Source organism: Glycine soja, chromosome 6, assembly GCF_004193775.1.
Source record: "Glycine soja cultivar W05 chromosome 6, ASM419377v2, whole genome shotgun sequence".
Lineage (NCBI taxonomy): Eukaryota > Viridiplantae > Streptophyta > Magnoliopsida > Fabales > Fabaceae > Glycine > Glycine soja.
The window spans coordinates 35,558,582-35,577,244 of NC_041007.1; the positions used below are offsets into that span (position 1 = coordinate 35,558,582).

Below are 18,663 nucleotides of genomic sequence, written 5' to 3' on the forward strand. Positions count from 1 at the left end.
AGTACTCTTTACAAATACGCTTTTAGAGTTAAATAAATGGATAATAGTGTTTTTATCTTTTTATCTATTGAACCAACTCTTTTTATTTATTTAACTTTTTTTTATTCTCTCGTGCAATAAAAGTCTATTGTGCTTGTGTAAAAAAAAATGGTATTGAAGAAAAAAAAAGTCAAGTGCTAAATAGGATATAAGAAAGTACTTACTATTATTATGTTACTTTTCGATTTAATTTGAAACAAATGAATTTCGGCCTTTGAAACACCAACATAACATAGCGTAAGATACAAATACAACTGAGTCATAAATGAAACCTTGTTGCAACAATATGATTTACTTTGTTATAAAAAAAACCCATTTACAGAAAGAAAAAGAAAAAAACACTTTCCGTAGCACAAAAGTGGAATGATCACATTAGAGCAAGTTTTACAAAATACAATGAACCAAGTACCTACAAAATCATTACTTCAACTTGAATATCAATTAGTGAGATGAACCTCAGCTAAACTAGTAGTTGGACATGAGCACAAGCACTAAAAATTACTAAGTTATATGATATAGTGGGCTTTCTCAACATCAGCCATAGAAATCATGAAATCCATGTATCTTATCCGGATGAAATTGCTAATAGGAGAGCTTCTAATCAGCTTCTCAAACTCATCAGCAGTTCTAGGTACATCCTCTTTCATTAATCTTTACTTAGCAACCCTTATTTTCTTCTCTTTGTACAATATACTTGCCACATATTAGAAATCAAAAAACCAAAAGAGAGAAAAAAATGATTAAGAGGAAAACATCACCCTTTTATTCTTAGAAATAGGCTCCGACTTAGGAATGTGGGTCCACCCCAAACCCATAGTCATGGTCAATTCCAACATGGTCATTGATACCTAAACTGATATTAGGCAGTGCTATAAAATAATTGAGAGATTCAGAGAAAATAAATTGAATTAAATTTTGCCAAAGAGAGAGTTGGAGAAGCTGACATTTGAAATCCTTCCTTAGCTTCTCATAAGCAGTTTTGGGCTTTGCTCCCTTTTATTTCATTAGAACAAAAATCCTATTGTCCCACTCAGTCCTTTCAAAAACTAAATAACAACTACTCTCAATGGTCTCCACTCTTTGATGCAAGCTACGTAACCAGAGCTCTTGGTTCTTTTCCGATCAATCCATCATAGCACTCCACTGAAATTTTTCGTCAACCCACAATTTGTGGTACATCAATTGCATGAACAACATCTTGTTGTCAAGACAACAGCCATAAAAAAATTATTAAAAAAAACAAAATAATTATACAGTTAAATCTGCACCCACGCTCCCTTAGGCAGGATGAGTTGATTCCAATTGAAACACACAAGAACCAACAACGCTACTACTTCTATTAGATGTGTCTTACTCTATAAAAACTTCGCAAAAATTAATAGTGAAGGTATGGCAAACAATGAATGGCATGAAAAAACTATTAAAAAGGCAAATTTATCAAATCACTATAAAATATATAGATGAGATAGAGAGGAGAGAAATCCTTCCCTTTTATTCCTCCGTAACCAGTGACCAAACTCAAAAGATAGTTTTCAATATACCATATACTACATATTCAAATACACCTGCATTACAACTTGCAAGATCCTTAATTAAAGATAGTTTTCATTCCACACACAAGTACATGATTGATACTATATAAAGGAAATATAATGTATAACACACTAAACCAAGTGAGATATGCGTAGCCTTATCCCGCAAGCCGATGACTAATTCCAATATATGAATCATATCATAGTTTATGCAAAACGATGTGTGCCCCACGTTTTGGCTGCAAACTAAGCACAACCGTTGGAGCATGTTCATAGACCGGAGAAAGCTCAAATGAGAAATGTTGCAGAAGCAATGATAACACTATCTTTGCTTCCATTAAGGCAAAGTTTTGGCCAATGCATATTCTAGGACCCCATCCAAATGGATAAAACGAAATTTGGCCTTTTGTTGCCTTAGCAATTCCTTCAGAAAACCTTTCAGGTTTGAACTCCTTTGCATCATCACCCCAGATATCACCATCATGATGAATAAATAATATTGGCATGGTAATGCGTATTCCTGCAGGTAGTGATAGATTTCCAAGTTTCACATCCTTTTGAGGTGCGCGACTAAAGAAAGTTGTTGGAGGATATAGCCTGAGAACCTCGTATAAAATCATGGTCACCTGTGGAAGAAACGGGTATGGAAAAAGTTAGCACCAAAGATTTAAGATGAGATTAAATTAATCTTTAAAATATTTTAAAGTTAGCTGACATATAATGGTTCCTTAATTATATAAAATTTTATAATTGAGTCCCTGAAAATAATTTAAATGTCAGCTTGAAACTGTCAAAAAATGACAATTTGTAGAGGTTTTAAGAACCTAAGGAACTCGGATACAAATATTTTATAAAATCAAATACTCAGTTACAATTTTACTTTTTGTTTATAATTTGGAGACCTAAATAAATAAATAAAATTAAATAGTTCAACAACCTACAATTAATTTAATTAACCTATTATAATCATTAATAATAGTCAAATAAAAGCATGTGATACGTACAATTTTAAGCTTACTTAACCCATCAATGTTTGGATTTTGGTTTCCAAAAACTTGAAAAACTTCGTCCCTTGCTCGTGCTTGCCATTCTGGATACCTAGCCAATAAGACCATTGTCCAAACCAGCAGAGATGAAGTGGTCTCTTGCCCTGCCAGGTAAAATAGCTTGCATTCCTCAATTACTTCTTGCTTGGTCATTCCAACAGCCCTACTGTTTCCATGTCCCTGGATTTCCTTGTGATTTGATTCCAAAAGTATGCTTAATAAATCTTCATTAGAGGTTTCACCATTCTCCATGGCTTTCTCTCGTTTTTTTATGATACCCTCAATTGAATCTCGTATCTCTCTTTCAATTGCTTCCATCCTCTTGGTGGTAGTTGTACGTAGATGCCTAGAAACATATATGTTAATTATGAAGGAATGGACTAGCTTATCAGTGTTACATTTCTTCCTAACTAAAACTAACATAGGACAATACTCTCAATACAAAAAGAGTTCAACTCTGGTAGAAACTCTTGTATAGTCATTTGGCATGCCATAACTCTTGATTTTCAAAAACTATTTTGAAAACCAGATATAAAATATCTTGGGGATAAGACATGCAGTAAATCAAAATATGTAAGTAATCAATAATTATTCGTCATAATTATGAGAACTCTAATTGTTTAGAGTTTGTATATTATATCTTAAACACATCCTAGTTCTTTTGGCTAGTTTGAGAGGCTTCAGACTACCAAGATTATCAAGGACTTATAGACATCAACCGCTTCCATGTAAAATGCAATATTTATTGACAAACTAATGACAGTTGGAAGCTTTCAACCTTTCAGCTTAGGTCCACAACAAAATTTAAACAGAGAAAACAAAAGTTTGTGCATTCTGTTACATTAGAGATTAATTTCCTTAGCATATATAATCGGTAAATAGTTGCTTTCTCTACAAACTTCATGGTGAGTTCGGTCCTGGTAAAACTAGAAAATGCTTAATTTAGTTGTCAATTAAACCAAATTAAATCACAGTATGCTCTTACCGCAATATTGGTATGTTCTTGTACTTTCCTGCCATTAAAAGATACCCCTGCATTCTCAGATTTCGAAAATTTTTTTCTCCTTCTGCATAGCTGCTTCCAAATGCTGTTTGAGAAATTACATCACGAGTTAAATTCTGAAGGAAAGGCCAAATGTCAATCTCACATTTTCCATCTGATGACAACATTCCCTTCCACATGCTAATCATATCATGGCAGCTTTGAGAAAATGCTGGTAGCATATTCTGTAAATTAAGTATCAGTTAGACCATATCATACAAAAAAAAAACAATTTGATTGTGACATGATTAAATTAATAAATCAAAGAAATAACATTACTTTCAATTTTTCTGAGTGAAATGCTGGGTTCATAATTCTTCGATGTTTAGCCCACTTGTCACCCTCATAATTTAACAGGCCAGCGAACAAGAACTTGACATTGCCACTAAACTTTGGCTTCTGGAAGTCATGAATGTTGTTGAAGACTTCTTTGAGTTGATTTGGGTCCGTAATGATCACCTTTGGTGTTCTACCTTCCCAAAAGAAGGATTTCTTGCCTGCACATCCTTTACTTATCAGCAACTGCTCAAAAAGGCTTCAACAACTTAAGAAGTATACTTACTAATTAAATGATATTCCCTCCATTTCATATTGATTGTAATTTTAACATTTAAAAAAATCAACTAACATTTTCAGTTTAATTGAAATATTAAAACTTATATTCTAATTTTATCTCTTAATAAATACTATTGTCTTGGATTACTTCAGGATGCATTTATAGAAATTAAGAAAGAAAGAACATTTTAGTAAAATTGGTGTCTATACTCTATACTACTACTGTCTGGGAGTAATTACTTTTTTTTTAAATGACAATCAATATGAAATGAAAGGACTAAAGGACTAATACAGCAGGAATGAATTTTTAAGCAGGCAGTGATACTGTGCTAGGTACCAGACTAGTAACGAATATTTAAGCATTGCCTTTGTCCACAATAAATTATCATGTTTTTTCATGACACGTGTTTTTTAATGTGAGAAAACAAATAATAACACTAAATTACATGTAAAGATTAGTTAGGAAGCCATCTAATAATCATAAAGATGTCAACTTGCTAACTAGTTTGGCCTGCTAAGTGTAGGTTTCGATTAATTTGAGTCGAAAACTTAAGTTTGCAAAAGCGACTAAGTGCATGTTTTGATTGAAGTTAGTAATATTTCGCGTTTCAATGCAAATCCAACGCAAATCCAATGTATAAAACTAAAATGAAAGCAAAAGTAAGGATTTTAATCCTTTGAAAAAAGTACTTTTGAGCCTCAAAAATACTTTTTTCACCTGAAAATCAAACATGCACTTACAAAATTGAGTTTGCAGACAAAATTTTCATAAGCAAAAAATACTTTTAAAGATAACCAAATATGTCACCAAAATGAGTTTACTCTCCAAACTAAAAAAAAAATACTTTTAAGGATAACGAAATATGTCCCCAAAATTAGTTTACTCTACAAACTAAGTTTGGAACTCCGCAAACAGTAAAACAAACATAGCCTTAAGCTGTTAACTTGTAAGTAATTTCATCCTCAACTGTTTGTGCTAGACAGTAGCTATTAGGAGGGAGGAGAGTGAGAAAACAAATTAAAAGTTGTACCATATTTGTCGATAGTGTGATGTAACAAGGAGGATACACGAGGAGCAACATCATCGGATAGAGGAAAAGGTTGGGAATTGAGCTGGTGTTGTTGCAAAAGGGTTTGGTTGGAGTTGTGATGAGAAAGTGAGTATGGGTCACCATGAAAACCTTGCGCTCTAAGAAGCCTTTCAAACCTCTTTGGCCTAAGCCACAGCGAGTTCAGCATCTTCAGTGCCCATATGGGAATCACAGCTACCAACACAGTCACCACACATATTGCTGCTGCTGAAGAAAATAATGGCTCCATTTTTTGCTTCTGCAATACTTAATTGGAGACAGAGTGAATAGTGAGAAAAGAGAAGATTTTTATATTATTTATCTGTTTGAAGTTTGGGGATACTTCTATTTTTTTATTATATTATACTGTAGCACGTGCAATACAAGATTTAGTTTTATACTATTAAAAATAAAAATTGGATTAATTCTATTTTTTTAATTTTTAATTTCTTTAATTAATTTTATGTTCGATAAAATTTATCATATTTTATTCCCAATCTTTTTAAAAAAAAAATCACAAATTTTATCTTTCATAATTGAGCTGATGTGATAGTCTAAAAATTGAGAATAAAACTTGTTAAAAATTAAAAATTTACAGATAATACTCACCAAAAAATAAAAATAAAAGCTAAGGATAAAATTCACATTAAAATAAAAAATATAATTATTTTTACATGTCACGTAAGTTTAATGACTGAAGAAAAGTTTATAAGTTTTTTAATAAATTCAGAATAAATAAGTTAAATTAATTTATTGATGGTAAATTTTATCAAAAAATAAAAAATTTAAGAAAAAAATATAATTAAGTCTTAAACATTAGAACTCTTATGCTATGCAAGGCAAATGAAGAAAAAAAATGACAAATACTAACTTGTGGTCAAAATACTTAAAATAGAGTTTTTTTTTTTTTTTTATCCGAGACATAAAGTTGTGTGATTTATAATATTTTTTGCATTTTCATATGATTTTAACATTAATTTTTTTTCTCTTAAAAGACCCCAAAGAAAAAACAGAGCCATGCTTTGAAGATAAAGAGTACAACAATCAAACATTGGGACAGAGGATGATTGACCACACGGTTAAAGAAAATGGTGATTGAATGATTTCAGATGCATTAATTAAAATACTTCTTATGGGCACAACCTTTCGCCTCCATCTTCCTTGTTCACCATGCGTCATCTGTCCATTGAAAAATCTGTAATTGGAAACTAATTCCGGTTGGGAAGGGCTTCTTCGAGTTCTTCTTCGCATCCTTGGAGAATCTACTTAGTGTTTAGGCTGTGGGAACATGGAACCTACAGTTGGGCTTGTTGAGATTACTCCAGTGGACCCTTGATTTCACTTCGAATAATATGCGACAGACCCGTGCCCAATGTTGGTTAGAATTCTTGACCTACCACAAGAAAATTGGAGCCCCAAGCTACTGTTTGAGATTGTCGGGGGAATTGATTCTCCGATTGTGCTAGATGAGGCTACAAAGAACAGATCTCTATGAAGTACCAACACTGACACGAACATCCAGACATGGTGTCGTGTCGGTGTCGGTATCGTGTCGGACACCGGACACGGCAAGGGGCTGGAGTGTCCGTGTTTTATAGGCAGATCCTTTGGGCATTTTGCTCGTGTTCTAGTGGATTTAGACTTGACATGGAAGCTTCATTCTGAATTTTTAGTTGAATGAGAATCCTTCGCTTTATTCGTGAGGATTGAATACAAAAAATTACCCTCGCTCTATGATTTTTGCAAGTCTGTGGGTCATGATCTCTCCCATTGTAAGAGAAAAGCGGTTCAGGAACAACCAAGACCAACACCAAAGCCTAGCACCCTCCAAAACGGGAAGTTTGTTGCTCTTATTGATTATTCCCTGAAGAGACTTGACAATGCTCGCCCAACTTCCCCAAGGCCTCAAATTGGGAATTCTAACCTTGTAAAAGAGGAAGGCCAAAATGGTTTATCTGTGGGAATTGGTCAACAACCATCTGCTCAAGAGGCCTCATCTTCAGATACCAAAGACTCCAATTTACAAAGTGCAATTGGAGTATCTCTAGAATCCCGCCCCGCTAAAAGGCAAAATACTAGTCCTGGTTCAAAATCAAAGAACTGGAATGAAAGGAAGCAATAAGATTTTAAAACGCTTAAAAAGTTGTGAGCTGATGAAGTTGAAGCAAACACTGGGGAACTACCTCAAGACCCTTTGTTGGAGGAGGATGGACAATTCACTAAAGTTCTTTCAAGATCGCAAAAAAAGAAAGATAAGGCAAAATCTACTGCCTCTACTAAAGGGAAAAGACTCAAAAATCACTTTGCGATTGTTAAAAACAAGCAGTCATCATGAAGTTTCTCTATTGGAATATAAGAGGTATTTCAAACCTTGATTCAAGGTTAGTTCTCAAAAAACTTTGTGTTGATAATAAGCCATATCTTCTCATGATTTTTGAACCCATGATGGATTTATCCTCGTTCCCTAATTCCTTCTAGTGTAACATAAATATGAAGCCCTTTGCAGTTAATCAGAGATAGCACAAACCCCCCAAACATTTGGTGTCTTTGTGCTTCTCACCTAAATCCTATTGTCTTATCTTCCTCGAAACAACAGGTCGCATTCTCTTTATCTTTTGATAATCAACTGAATTATTTTTTGGCAGTTTATGCTTCTATTGCTTATATTAAACGCAAGGGACTGTGGGGGGAGTAAACCCTTTTGCACTAGCAGCACCATGGTCCTTGGAGTTTCGTAGGCAATTTCAATTCCATTAATGAGGCTCATGAAAAGAAGGGGGGCATAATTCCTTTTCATCTTGCTTGTGAAGAGTTCAAAGCTTGGATTGATGTCAATCTTCTCACCTATCTTGACACTAGGGGAGTTGAGTTCACTTGGTCCAACAACATAAAGGCCAATGCCCGTATTGATCTTAGATTAAAGAAAGTTATTTGCAACAATGAATGCTTCCAATGTTGGCCTTGGTTATCTGATTGCACCCTGCCCAAAAGCAAATCCGATCACCACCCTATTCTCTTGGTGTTGCAGTGAGCTGACAACAAGGTTGCTCTCCTTTTACGTTCCTTAAAATGTGATCTGGTGATCATGATTGTCTCAAGGTGGTCAAAGAGGTTTGGGACACATCGGTCTCAGGGTGTGTGATGTACTCAAAAACTTAGACTGCTAAAAAAATCTATGAAGTAATGGAACAAATCCTGCTTTGGCAATGCTGAGCATAGTGCAAATCAAGCCTTAGATTGGGTAGCTTTTGTTCAACAACAAATTTCTACTCAAGGACCTACAAAGGACCTCATTGCTGCTGATGCCCAAGCCTAACACCAACTTCAGCAAGCTTTCAAACTCCAAGATGATTATTGGAGAGAAAAAGCCAAGGTTGACCAGCATGTCAATGCTGACCTAAAAATCAACCTTCTTTCATAGAATAGTTCGTATTAGACAATCTAAGAATGTTATATCCTTGCTGAAAAAAGATGAAAGATGAATTGATTATTCAAGATCTGATTGAGATCGAGCAACATGTCTTGGAGTTTTATACCAATCTTTTTGCAACAGATAATAATATAAAACATAGTGATTTGGTGGAGAAGGTGATTCCTAGCCTCATCACTCCCAAAGAGAACACCTTGCTTACTAATCTGCGTTCTTTTGAAGAAGTGCAGCTTGCGGTTTTTGGTTGAAAACTTGTGCAATTTCTCTTTATCATTTTTTTACTGAGTACACCATTAGTTTGAAAATAGAAATAAACAAACTACTATTAATAAACCAACACTTGGAAAAGAAATTTCATTGATAATAGGTCGAGAACTGACAATTACAAAAGGTAGTCGAAGACCGACATATACAAAAAAGAGCCAAAGACCAAAAAATACAAAAAGCAAAAAAAAAAAAGAGTTGCACAAAAAATCATATATGTAAGCCTAAGAAACTCAATCCCTAGGCCTTGCCTGCTCTCATTACTTGACATTCTCGGTTTCCTTGACCTGTGGCTCCTCTATTGGGATCGCCAGCCTCGGGGGTGAAGGGGCAACATCCTCTTCCAGGATGTTATCAATAGTCGAAACAGATTTAATGGGTAATATTGAGATATATAAATTTTGTTTTGTCGCTAAAAATTTTACAATAAGAAAGACATTGATCACAAAAATATTCTCTTTGATTTCTTAGAAAGACTTTCTTAGGACTATAATGACACTGTAGATCATTTTGATAATTGTTTTGCATAACTGAATGTAAACATTACGTTTCTAATAAACATTTATGAAACACTTTATACGGTGCAATAAAAAAACCTTGTTTAAGATTATCTAAAGTCTATGATATGCAAAATAAAGAAATTCATTTATGCTTTTAAACAAGTCTCTCGTCTATGGTATTACAAAATTCATCAAAATTATCTCTTATGGTGTTGAGGTAAATTTGGTTGATGATTGTGTATGCTAAAAATTCGGTGGGAGTAAATTTATTATTTTGATATTATATGTTAATGACATCCTATTATCATTATACAGTTTATTGTTACAAAACAGTTGTATTGTGATTTATTATGTATGCTTAAGTTTATTTTTTTATTGTCCTAAAATAATTTTTAGTGGGATTCCTAAGGTGATATATGAGTAATCTTGGTATGCAACACTAGAGAGTAGTAAAACGCATTATGTATTAATTGAAGAGAATAAGAAACTACATGTTTTCATATCGAAAGTCTAGAAGTTTAGAGATCATTGAGCATTCTCACTTCGATTTTTTAGAATGTCTTAATAGCAATCACTTTACATAAGGATCCACATTTAACCATGTTGGTGGAGTTAATATTTTGCTATGAGATATCATACTAGAATTTATGATTGTTAAACTATTGTAACTGACTTGTCTGTTGTCGCCAACATTAAGTAGTCATCGAGTGTTTATTGAGACAATATCTTAACGGTCTTATTAAGGATTCAACCAAGTAAAAGTTTGTTGACATAAAGTATTTGGTTGTTAAATAAAGAATTCAGAAAATACAGATTTGTATAGAACATATAAGGATTCATTCCATGCTAACTGATCCACTTACTAAAGGTATGACACTTAAAATTTTTCATGAGCACTGCTCATATGGATGTAATTCCTGATAGTACCTTAGTTTAGTAGGACTCTTACTTATGTTCTATATCTTACGGTTTACAAACATTTTGTTGTTTAGATTTTTTGCAGAAATAAAGTTGAAATTTATCATTTCATTATGCATGCTTAAGGATTTTTGATATAATTGTTATAATATGTAACCCAAGTGAGAGATTGTTGGAATTTTTTATTCCAATAATTAATGTACGTTAATATTATAAGATAATTATATTAGCTATTTATCATTAGTTAATTTTATTTTATGTGATCAAAATTAAGTGAGTTCATTAAACAGTTAAATCAGATTATATAGACTAACTTAAATGAGCAGATATCAGTGTCGACACATTTGAAGAGTTACAAAGGTCCTATTAAGGAATACAAATATTTTGGTTGAAGAAAAACCATAAAGCCACTAGTTACCTACGGACTCAGATTCTGTTGATTTTATTTGATCAATCATTATAAATTCAAATATTCCTAAAACTCTTCTTGATGATTTAACGTAATGTGTTTATGATGATTATTGGTATTTTATAAGAATCCCTAAAATTCTAACATGCCTTATCTCATGAATATTTTGGACAATGCCAAACTCATTTGGAGAGTACTGAGAACCTGTCTCCCGACACGTCTAAAGGTACAATCTAAAGGAGTAAATTGTCCAAACACTTGTTATTGCCATAAAAATCTGGAGAATGAATTTCATATATATCTTCTTTGGCTGCGAACAAGTTAAACTACTATCGGAAGCTGCTGGAATGTGGCCGTTAATTAGTGGATTTATCAAAAGGGACAAGTCTGCAAATGACCTTGTATTTGAACTATTGAATGGACTTCATGGTCTCTCACTGTAGAAATTTTCCGTGATGCTATGGTGCATTTGGAGAAAAAGAAATGAATAATTATGGAAAGATGTAGAGAGCATGCAATTCCTAACTGAATGGCTCCACGCACGTCACCGTCCCGAATCATCATCAACAAGTCAGCAACATGACACTCTTAAGTTTAATATTGATGCAGCTATTTTCGAGAGCCAACAACAACATGGGCTCGGAATCTGTATAAGAGATCATCAAGGTATGTTCGTCAAAAATAAAACAGTGCTCATGTCGCGATTGCCACAACCTAGGGAAGTAGAAGCTTTAATTTGAGCAACACAGATCAATGTTTCAAGAGTAGTTTTTTAATTCGACTGCAAACTCCTAGTGGACAGCATTTGCTCCAACCAACGAGGCTCATCTGAATTTCATGTTATACTTGATAAATGTACAGCTTTGTTAAATGTAATTCCAAACTTAATGGTAAGTTTTGTAAGGAGACGAGTAAACCAAGTAATCCATTCTTTCTTTTATTCTGGATGAAGTGAAATAATTTTACTTGAATTTTTTCAAAAAAAAAATGTTAAGAGAGTAAAACTAAAATCAGAAAGTTTAGGAACTAAAAATAGAAATGTTGAAAAAAGGAATGTTATTCGATACAAAATTCTCATTAAATGGAAAACACAATCTTGCTTAATTTATGAAATCAATTTCATAATATTAAGCATTTTTAATTTTAAAAAGTTGTTGGACTTAAAAGATAATAAATCTAAAAGAGAAATGCTAACAATTAAAGAGAGTTAGTGCAAGGGTATAAACAGAAGTATTGGACAAAATTTGATGAAACTTTAAGAAGAATCAACGGAATTTATTCTTTATTTTTTTAAAAAAAAAGAAATTTTATTAAGAAATATGTTAAATGTATTTAAAAAAATCAAAATTTTGACTTAATAGAGTTATGCTTTTAAAAAATAGTATATATACGTAATTCTCACACAGATTTACTAACCCACAACTGCTATTAAAATAAAATAAAAAAACTATACCTTTTTAAGAAAATCAAGATCATAATTTACTAAAACACCAAAAAAAGAAAAACCAAGTGAACGTACGTTACCATCCCTGTATATATAACAACTAAATCGGCTAATGAACTATTTTTCCCCCAAAGTCCAACAAATCATTTTCAATCCATATCTTCCACACACAAAGCCCAGCAAATCGTTTTTATTATATATATATATATATATATATATATATATATATAGAGAGAGAGAGAGAGAGAGAGAGAGAGAGAGAGAGAGAGAGAGAAGAAAGAAAAGCAAATCAAACATTCTGCAAATAAGACACCAGAATTCCCTACCATCGAATACCCAAGTATCTGAAGAGTAAGCAACAGAAATTTATAAATTATGATAGCCTTCTCTTGCAGTGAATTCTAGTCACATGGCAAAAAAAAAAAAAACGAGGCATATACTAAATAAACACAGAAAAGAAACTGAGTCACAAACTTAAATATATTGATACAATATATTCAAGCAGAAAGTACCAAAATGGTTTAGGTTTAGATTTTGGCAATTTATGTAGACAGTTTTTTCATTAATGCTACTTGATAACAGTTGACAAGGCTGCTAAAAGCCAGTGTTGGATACGATTTGATAGTTAAAAAGTACCCTTTGTAGTACAGATTAAACCATCAGTATAGAACTAATTTGGACTAAAAGCCAAATAAGTGTAGCCTTATCAAAAATATCCCACCACCACCATAATAGCATGATTTACAAGTATATACTGTCTCAAAGATACACCAACCAAAACCATGTATATGGCATGAATGCAGAGATTTAAAATGATGACTGCTCAGAGCCATCAAATCCTACATTATCAAGCCATGAAACAACTAATTCAATATGGGGTCTCTGCCTTGGATCTTCATCTATACATTTACAAGCAATAGCTAGTACCTCTAAGAGCTGTTTCTCATTATCCTTGTGCCAAATGACTGAATCAAAAATTTCCTGCTCCCTATTCTCAGATTTTATCTGCAACACCCAAGACACTAGATTCCTGCTACGTTGCCCGATGATGACTTCTACCGGCCTTCGACCAGTAAGAAGCTCAACAAGAACAACACCAAAGCTATAAATATCACCCTTGAAAGTTGCTTTCAGTACCTGACTGTATTCTGGAGGAATATATCCTAAAGTTCCTACTAAATCTGTTGAAACATGGGTATCATAAGGTTGAAGTAGCCTTGAGAGACCAAAGTCAGCCAAATAAGCTTTGAATTTATCATCCAAAAGTATGTTGCTGGATTTAATATCACGATGCACGATATGTGGTTCACACTCCTTGTGCAAATAAGCTAATCCATGAGCTGCACCTTTGGCAATCTTGAGTCTTGCATCCCATTTTAGAGCTGAATTTCCATCTTCACTCTCATGCAGCCAATAGTCAAGGCTTCCATTCTCCAAGTAGGAGTAAATTAATAATCTGTCATTGAAATGCTGGCAATAACCTTTAAGTGAAACAAGGTTCTTATGTTGAGCTCTTGAGAGTGCCTCCACTTCAGCTTGGAATTCACGTTCTACCTGACCACAGTACCCTGAAAGTTTCTTGATAGCTACCTTTGTGCCATTTGGAAGATTCCCCTTGTAGACAAGACCAAACCCACCACAACCAATTATATTTTCTTGGTTAAAATTGCCAGTGGATTTTAACAAATCTTCAACTATGAGATCCTTGCAATCTGAATTCTTAAAAAACACCAATTTTGAAGAAGTGAGTGCTTCGGGCCTCCTGTTTGGACAGCTAAGCTCCTCATCAATGTTATCAACTGGCTTATCCTCGTCCCTCTTTGACACTCTTAGCAGAATAACAGCAAGAAGCAGTGCAAGCCCAACTCCTAACCCAATTGTTATGCCAAGGATATTGCTTTTACTAAATTTTCCCACATGGTTGGCCCTCAAGCCCACATCTTTCTCGTTACAATGATGAAATATTTCCCCACAAAGCCCCCAGTTGCCCTCAAAACTTGAATTTGGGAAACTTGAAAATTGTCCTCCAATTGGAATTAATCCCCATAAGTGGTTATATGCTACACTGAACTTAGACAAGAATGTGAGGCTGTTAAATGATGGAGGAATAGTTCCAACGAGACTATTATAAGATAAATCTAATGTTTCCAAATTCTTCATCTCTGAAATAGAGCTAGGAATGGTGCCGGTGATGTTGTTCCTGCTTAAATCCAAGATATGAAGTTCTTTTAAACGACCAATTTCAGGCCATATTGTTCCACTTAATCTGTTATTGCTCAAGTATATTGAAGGAGGGAAACTTGAGGCATGGTTATATTGCAGCCCACTAGCACTCTTGTTTCTCTTGACATAGAGAGGAATAGCAGCAGATGCAAAGAGACTTGATATATGATAATTGGAGGATATGAGGCCCCTCAGCTGTGTCAAACCTTTTGGTATTTCTCCTGTAAGAGAATTATTTGACAAATCCAAGTAGAACAAACGGTCCATCTGACCAATCCAAGAAGGGACACTACCTTTCAAATGGTTCCAAGACAAATCAAGAACTTCCAATTTCGGGCAATTCAATAGCCAGGCAGGAATACGGCCTTTGAGACCACAATTTCCAAGTGCTAAAACCACAAGGCTCTTGAAGCTTGCTGTTAATTTTTCTGGAATTTCCTCACCATGGAAATTCTTTGTGAGGACAAGAGTGGTGAGATTTTTGCACTGCTGCAGTACATAAAGTGCCCCAGATAAGTTCTCAAAGCTATTGTTTGACAAAGACAGAGTCAAAAGGGAAGTGAGGTTTGCATAGCTCTCGGGGATTTGGCCAGTTAATTCATTTTTAGCAAGGCTTAACATTGTCAATTCATGGCAATAGGACAAGGAATTTGGAAGGGATCCATTAAAATGATTGCTACCAAGATCCAAAGTGAAAAGATTAGACAACCCAGAGAAATTAAGAGCAACAGAACCTGTCAAAGAATTATTTCGAAGATCAAGCACTCGGAGTTTTGAGCATAAAGCCAAGGTGGAAGGCAATGATCCAGAAAATGAATTGGTGTTTCCTATTAGTTGTTCAAGGTTCAAAAGATTCCCAAAAACATTTGGGAGTTCCTCTGAAAAATGGTTTCCAGAAATTATTAGAGATTTTAGGCTTGAGAGGTTACTTAGCTCCTTGCTTAATTGACCAGAGAGGTTGTTCACAGAGACTGAGAGCTGCTCCAAGGCTGACATTGAATACAAAGAATCAGGAAGAGGGCCAGAAAATAAATTGGAATCCAAATGTAACTCTTGGAGAGACGTGCTACAGTTGCCCAACCATTCAAGACCACCAGCAAAATGATTTTTGGATATATCAAGAATATGAATACCCTTGGAGGTGCTGCAAATTTGTGAATTGAACTGGCCGGTGAATGAATTGTTGCTTATGTTGAGAGCACTAAGATGTTGTAATCCCCCGAAATGGAAGAGGTCTCCAACAAATGAATTGCTAGAAATATTCAGTATTTGAATGGATTGCAAACCGGAAAATGCCCCACCAACTGGTCCAGATAGCATATTGTGGCTCAAGTCAAGAACTTGTAACTGCTTCAGATTAGAGAACTCAGAAGACAATTCACCTTGGAGACGATTGAACGAAAGATTGAGCTCCTTTAGCTTATCTAGATAGGCTAAAGAACTTGAAATCGTGCCGTTGAGGTCCATTCCAGGTAGAATCAACTTGGACACTCTACTAGCAGCTACTCCATCAACCACATCATCACAATAAACCCCAGTCCATTTGCAGCAGACAACATCATCTGACCATTCTGTGATGATAGACCCTTTTGTAAGATTGCCTGCAAATTCCTTCAGGGCCATTAGATCATGCTTGTCACAGGATCTGGCAAGGGTTTCAAGTCCCACAGAAAAGCAAAGCAAGCAAGCCAAGAAACCCCATTGCACAAAAGCCATAGGGTAGCATCTTTGCAGCACCATTTCAGAAACCAAAAGAGAGATAATATATGTATGTGTTCAGCTTCAAAGTTCAAATCATCACTATAAAGTTCAGTGCTTATTCACAACACAGAAGAACCCAACCTCCAAAATTTTCAACACTCAGCAAAATAGACAAATTGGAACTGCATACATAAAGACAATTAACAAAGTGAAAAAAAAAAAAAAAACTATTGATATCACCAACACACACCAAAACCAAATACTGGGAAAAGAAGAATAACAAGGAAAGACTACTAAATCTATATCTGAATGCAAATACTAATCCAAAAAAACAACCCAATTGAAGAGAGAGGATGGTCAAACGTAGAAAAGGGACCATTAGACAACAGCGTGAGGACGAAGCAATCAATAGGAGCCATTTGAAAATAAAAAAGCACAGAAAAGGAAGTGAAAAAGAACATTGAGTTCACGTAGAAGCAGTGAGGTACGGTACCTAACAAAAAGTAAAGATCCCATTACCATTAACATTGCAGGTAGCTCAACTCCATCACTCAACAGTGACTATTCAATTGAAACCTCAGCCACCCACGAAAGTCCTTTTCGCAAAAAATGAAATAATATTGGGTCAGTTAAGATGGCAGAAAAAGTGTGAAAACAAGCACAAAAAAGCGTTGAAGGGGCATAAAAGAAAAAGGGAATGGGAAAGTCATAGTGCATTTTACCTAACCTTTGCAGACTTTTTTAGCCAAATGGGTCTCTGTTTCAAAGCAGAGGAGTGTATGATTTTCAGAACCCAAGAAGGAAGTGGTGGAATTGAGAGGAAAACAAAAGAAACAGATATTTCACATCAAGGAACAGTGTAAAGCAGAAGAAAATTTTAGCACGGGTGCAAGACAGAAAAGGAAACTGCGTGAGTACTTGTACATCTCAGCATCTCACTAGCTACTAAATAAAAAAAAGGGTATTAAATAAAACAGTGCTCAGTTTTTTTACTATGTTCACCCAGAAAACTTTTAAACTTAAGTTTGCAAAAATACAACCAAAGTCTTACTTTAAGAAAATTAAGTTTTCAGGAAAAAAATTTCATTTACACCCATACATTAAAAGTAATCAACACATGTCACCAAAATGAATTTATTATTAAAAAATACGTTCAACATCCAAAAATATTTTTTAACTATTAACTAAGCATGCCCTTAACATTTCTTGTTTCTTTTATCTTCTCACATTAAGCTTATGTTTGGGTTAATGTTGGAGTGGTACTCGACGTATTTGGGTGTTACCGTTTCATGCAAATTACTCTGGTCCCTGTCAAGAATGAGAATTATTTTATTTCAGAAATATCCTTTCCCGATAATCATGATTATGTTGTATAATCGCGTACAAAAACACATAACAAAAATATGTTTTTGGAAGAACAAATTACATAACGAAAATATATTTTTATATAATTTTTTCACATCCCTTTTTATACAAATGAAATGTGTTTTCATTAGATTTTTTACAAAAAATTAATTGCAAAATTAGGTTACCTTTTATTTGAATTATTTTTTATACAACTTATATTAATGATGACACACATTACTTCTTTTAACAGTAATTAAATTAATTATTACATAAAATATCTTTTATATTAAAATTTAAATTAATGATGACATAAATTACTCTTTTTATTTGTAATCAAAATAATATCATGAATTAAATTGATTATGATTAATAAAGATAATTCTTATAATAATTAATTTGATTACCTTTATAAATGGTAACTTGTATCTAATTAATTTAATTTTAATTAAAAAGATATTGAGTATTATTAAAAATGATAAATTATATCAAAATTATTTTGATCACTTAATAAAAAAATCATAAAAAAAAGAAAATATACAATAAAAATATGATTTTATTGTTATCTCAATGAATATTATAATAAAATATGTTTCTCTTATACATTTAAGGGCGTGAGGAGAAAAAAGACATGGGTATCAGAAAAGGAGAAAAGAAAGGATGTAATGTTTGAATAGAGATGTAAAATTATCTTTTCTAGGAGTTTTAAAGTTTTCAACCTGTGAAAACAATTTATGCTATGATAGAAACCAATAGTAACACCCACCGTACTTCAGTCAAAGCATCTATTTGTAACGTCTCCATTTTGATGCATGAAATTTGTGCTATCAAGATTTGAAAAATTAAACAAACATACACTACTTCATTAATATTGGTCAAATTTGGAGATCCTTTTCATAATCATGTGATTATTTTATTCAGTCAGTTGAATGGTTAAACAAACATACGCTACTTCATTAACATTGGTCAAATCTGGATATTTGTTTCATAATCATATGATTTATTTTATTCAATGAGTGCAGTGAGCTTAAAATCTAGAACATGATGCTGTCTAAACATTTCATAATTTCATCGCTAAGTTGACTTCAGTGAAATAACTTCATGTGATTTTAAGAAAATAATAATAATCATAACTTTTATACTTCA

The 18,663-nt window shown here is 33.6% G+C and overlaps 2 protein-coding genes and 1 long non-coding RNA gene across 6 annotated transcripts; 1 reads left to right on the forward strand and 2 right to left on the reverse strand.

Annotated features, from left to right (window-relative positions):
- Positions 1-1,507: 1,507 nt before the first annotated feature.
- Positions 1,508-5,583, reverse strand: LOC114416844 (11-oxo-beta-amyrin 30-oxidase-like). Its single transcript, XM_028381878.1, has 5 exons — positions 5,246-5,583; positions 3,939-4,156; positions 3,603-3,844; positions 2,576-2,963; positions 1,508-2,197 (listed from the first exon to the last, which is right to left on the reverse strand). The coding sequence occupies exons 1-5, from the start codon at positions 5,532-5,534 to the stop codon at positions 1,772-1,774; spliced, it is 1,563 nt and encodes a 520-aa protein (XP_028237679.1). The 5' UTR covers positions 5,535-5,583; the 3' UTR covers positions 1,508-1,771.
- A 712-nt stretch (positions 5,584-6,295) lies between these two features.
- Positions 6,296-8,802, forward strand: LOC114416845. The gene is made up of 2 exons (XR_003667606.1): positions 6,296-7,665; positions 7,930-8,802. It is a non-coding gene; the product is annotated as an uncharacterized LOC114416845 (long non-coding RNA).
- A 3,973-nt stretch (positions 8,803-12,775) lies between these two features.
- On the reverse strand, positions 12,776-17,080 carry LOC114416846 (phytosulfokine receptor 2-like). 4 transcript variants are annotated; one of them, XM_028381881.1, is made up of 3 exons: positions 16,901-17,080; positions 16,667-16,769; positions 12,776-16,355 (listed from the first exon to the last, which is right to left on the reverse strand). In XM_028381881.1, the coding sequence occupies exon 3, from the start codon at positions 16,210-16,212 to the stop codon at positions 13,057-13,059; it is 3,156 nt and encodes a 1,051-aa protein (XP_028237682.1). In that variant the 5' UTR covers positions 16,213-16,355; positions 16,667-16,769; positions 16,901-17,080; the 3' UTR covers positions 12,776-13,056. The 4 variants fall into 4 exon arrangements, with proteins under 4 accessions (XP_028237682.1, XP_028237683.1, XP_028237680.1 ...); XM_028381882.1 differs by having other exon boundaries at positions 12,776-16,073; positions 16,693-16,769; positions 16,896-17,080; XM_028381879.1 differs by having other exon boundaries at positions 16,693-16,769; positions 16,896-17,080.
- Between the last annotated feature and the right edge of the window lie 1,583 nt (positions 17,081-18,663).

What these genes read in the sequence shown, in the direction of transcription:
- LOC114416844 (XM_028381878.1), bottom strand. Translation starts at nt 5,534, where the DNA reads ATGGAGCCATTATTTTCTTCAGCAGCAGCAATATGTGTGGTGACTGTG. An exon ending in TCACACTATCGACAAATATG is followed by an intron (nt 4,157 to 5,245) that starts GTACAACTTTTA and finishes AAGGATGTGCAG; the next exon opens with GCAAGAAATCCTTCTTTTGG. An exon ending in AAGAACATACCAATATTGCG is followed by an intron (nt 2,964 to 3,602) that starts GTAAGAGCATAC and finishes ATATGTTTCTAG; the next exon opens with GCATCTACGTACAACTACCA.
- LOC114416846 (XM_028381881.1), bottom strand. Translation starts at nt 16,212, where the DNA reads ATGGTGCTGCAAAGATGCTACCCTATGGCTTTTGTGCAATGGGGTTTC.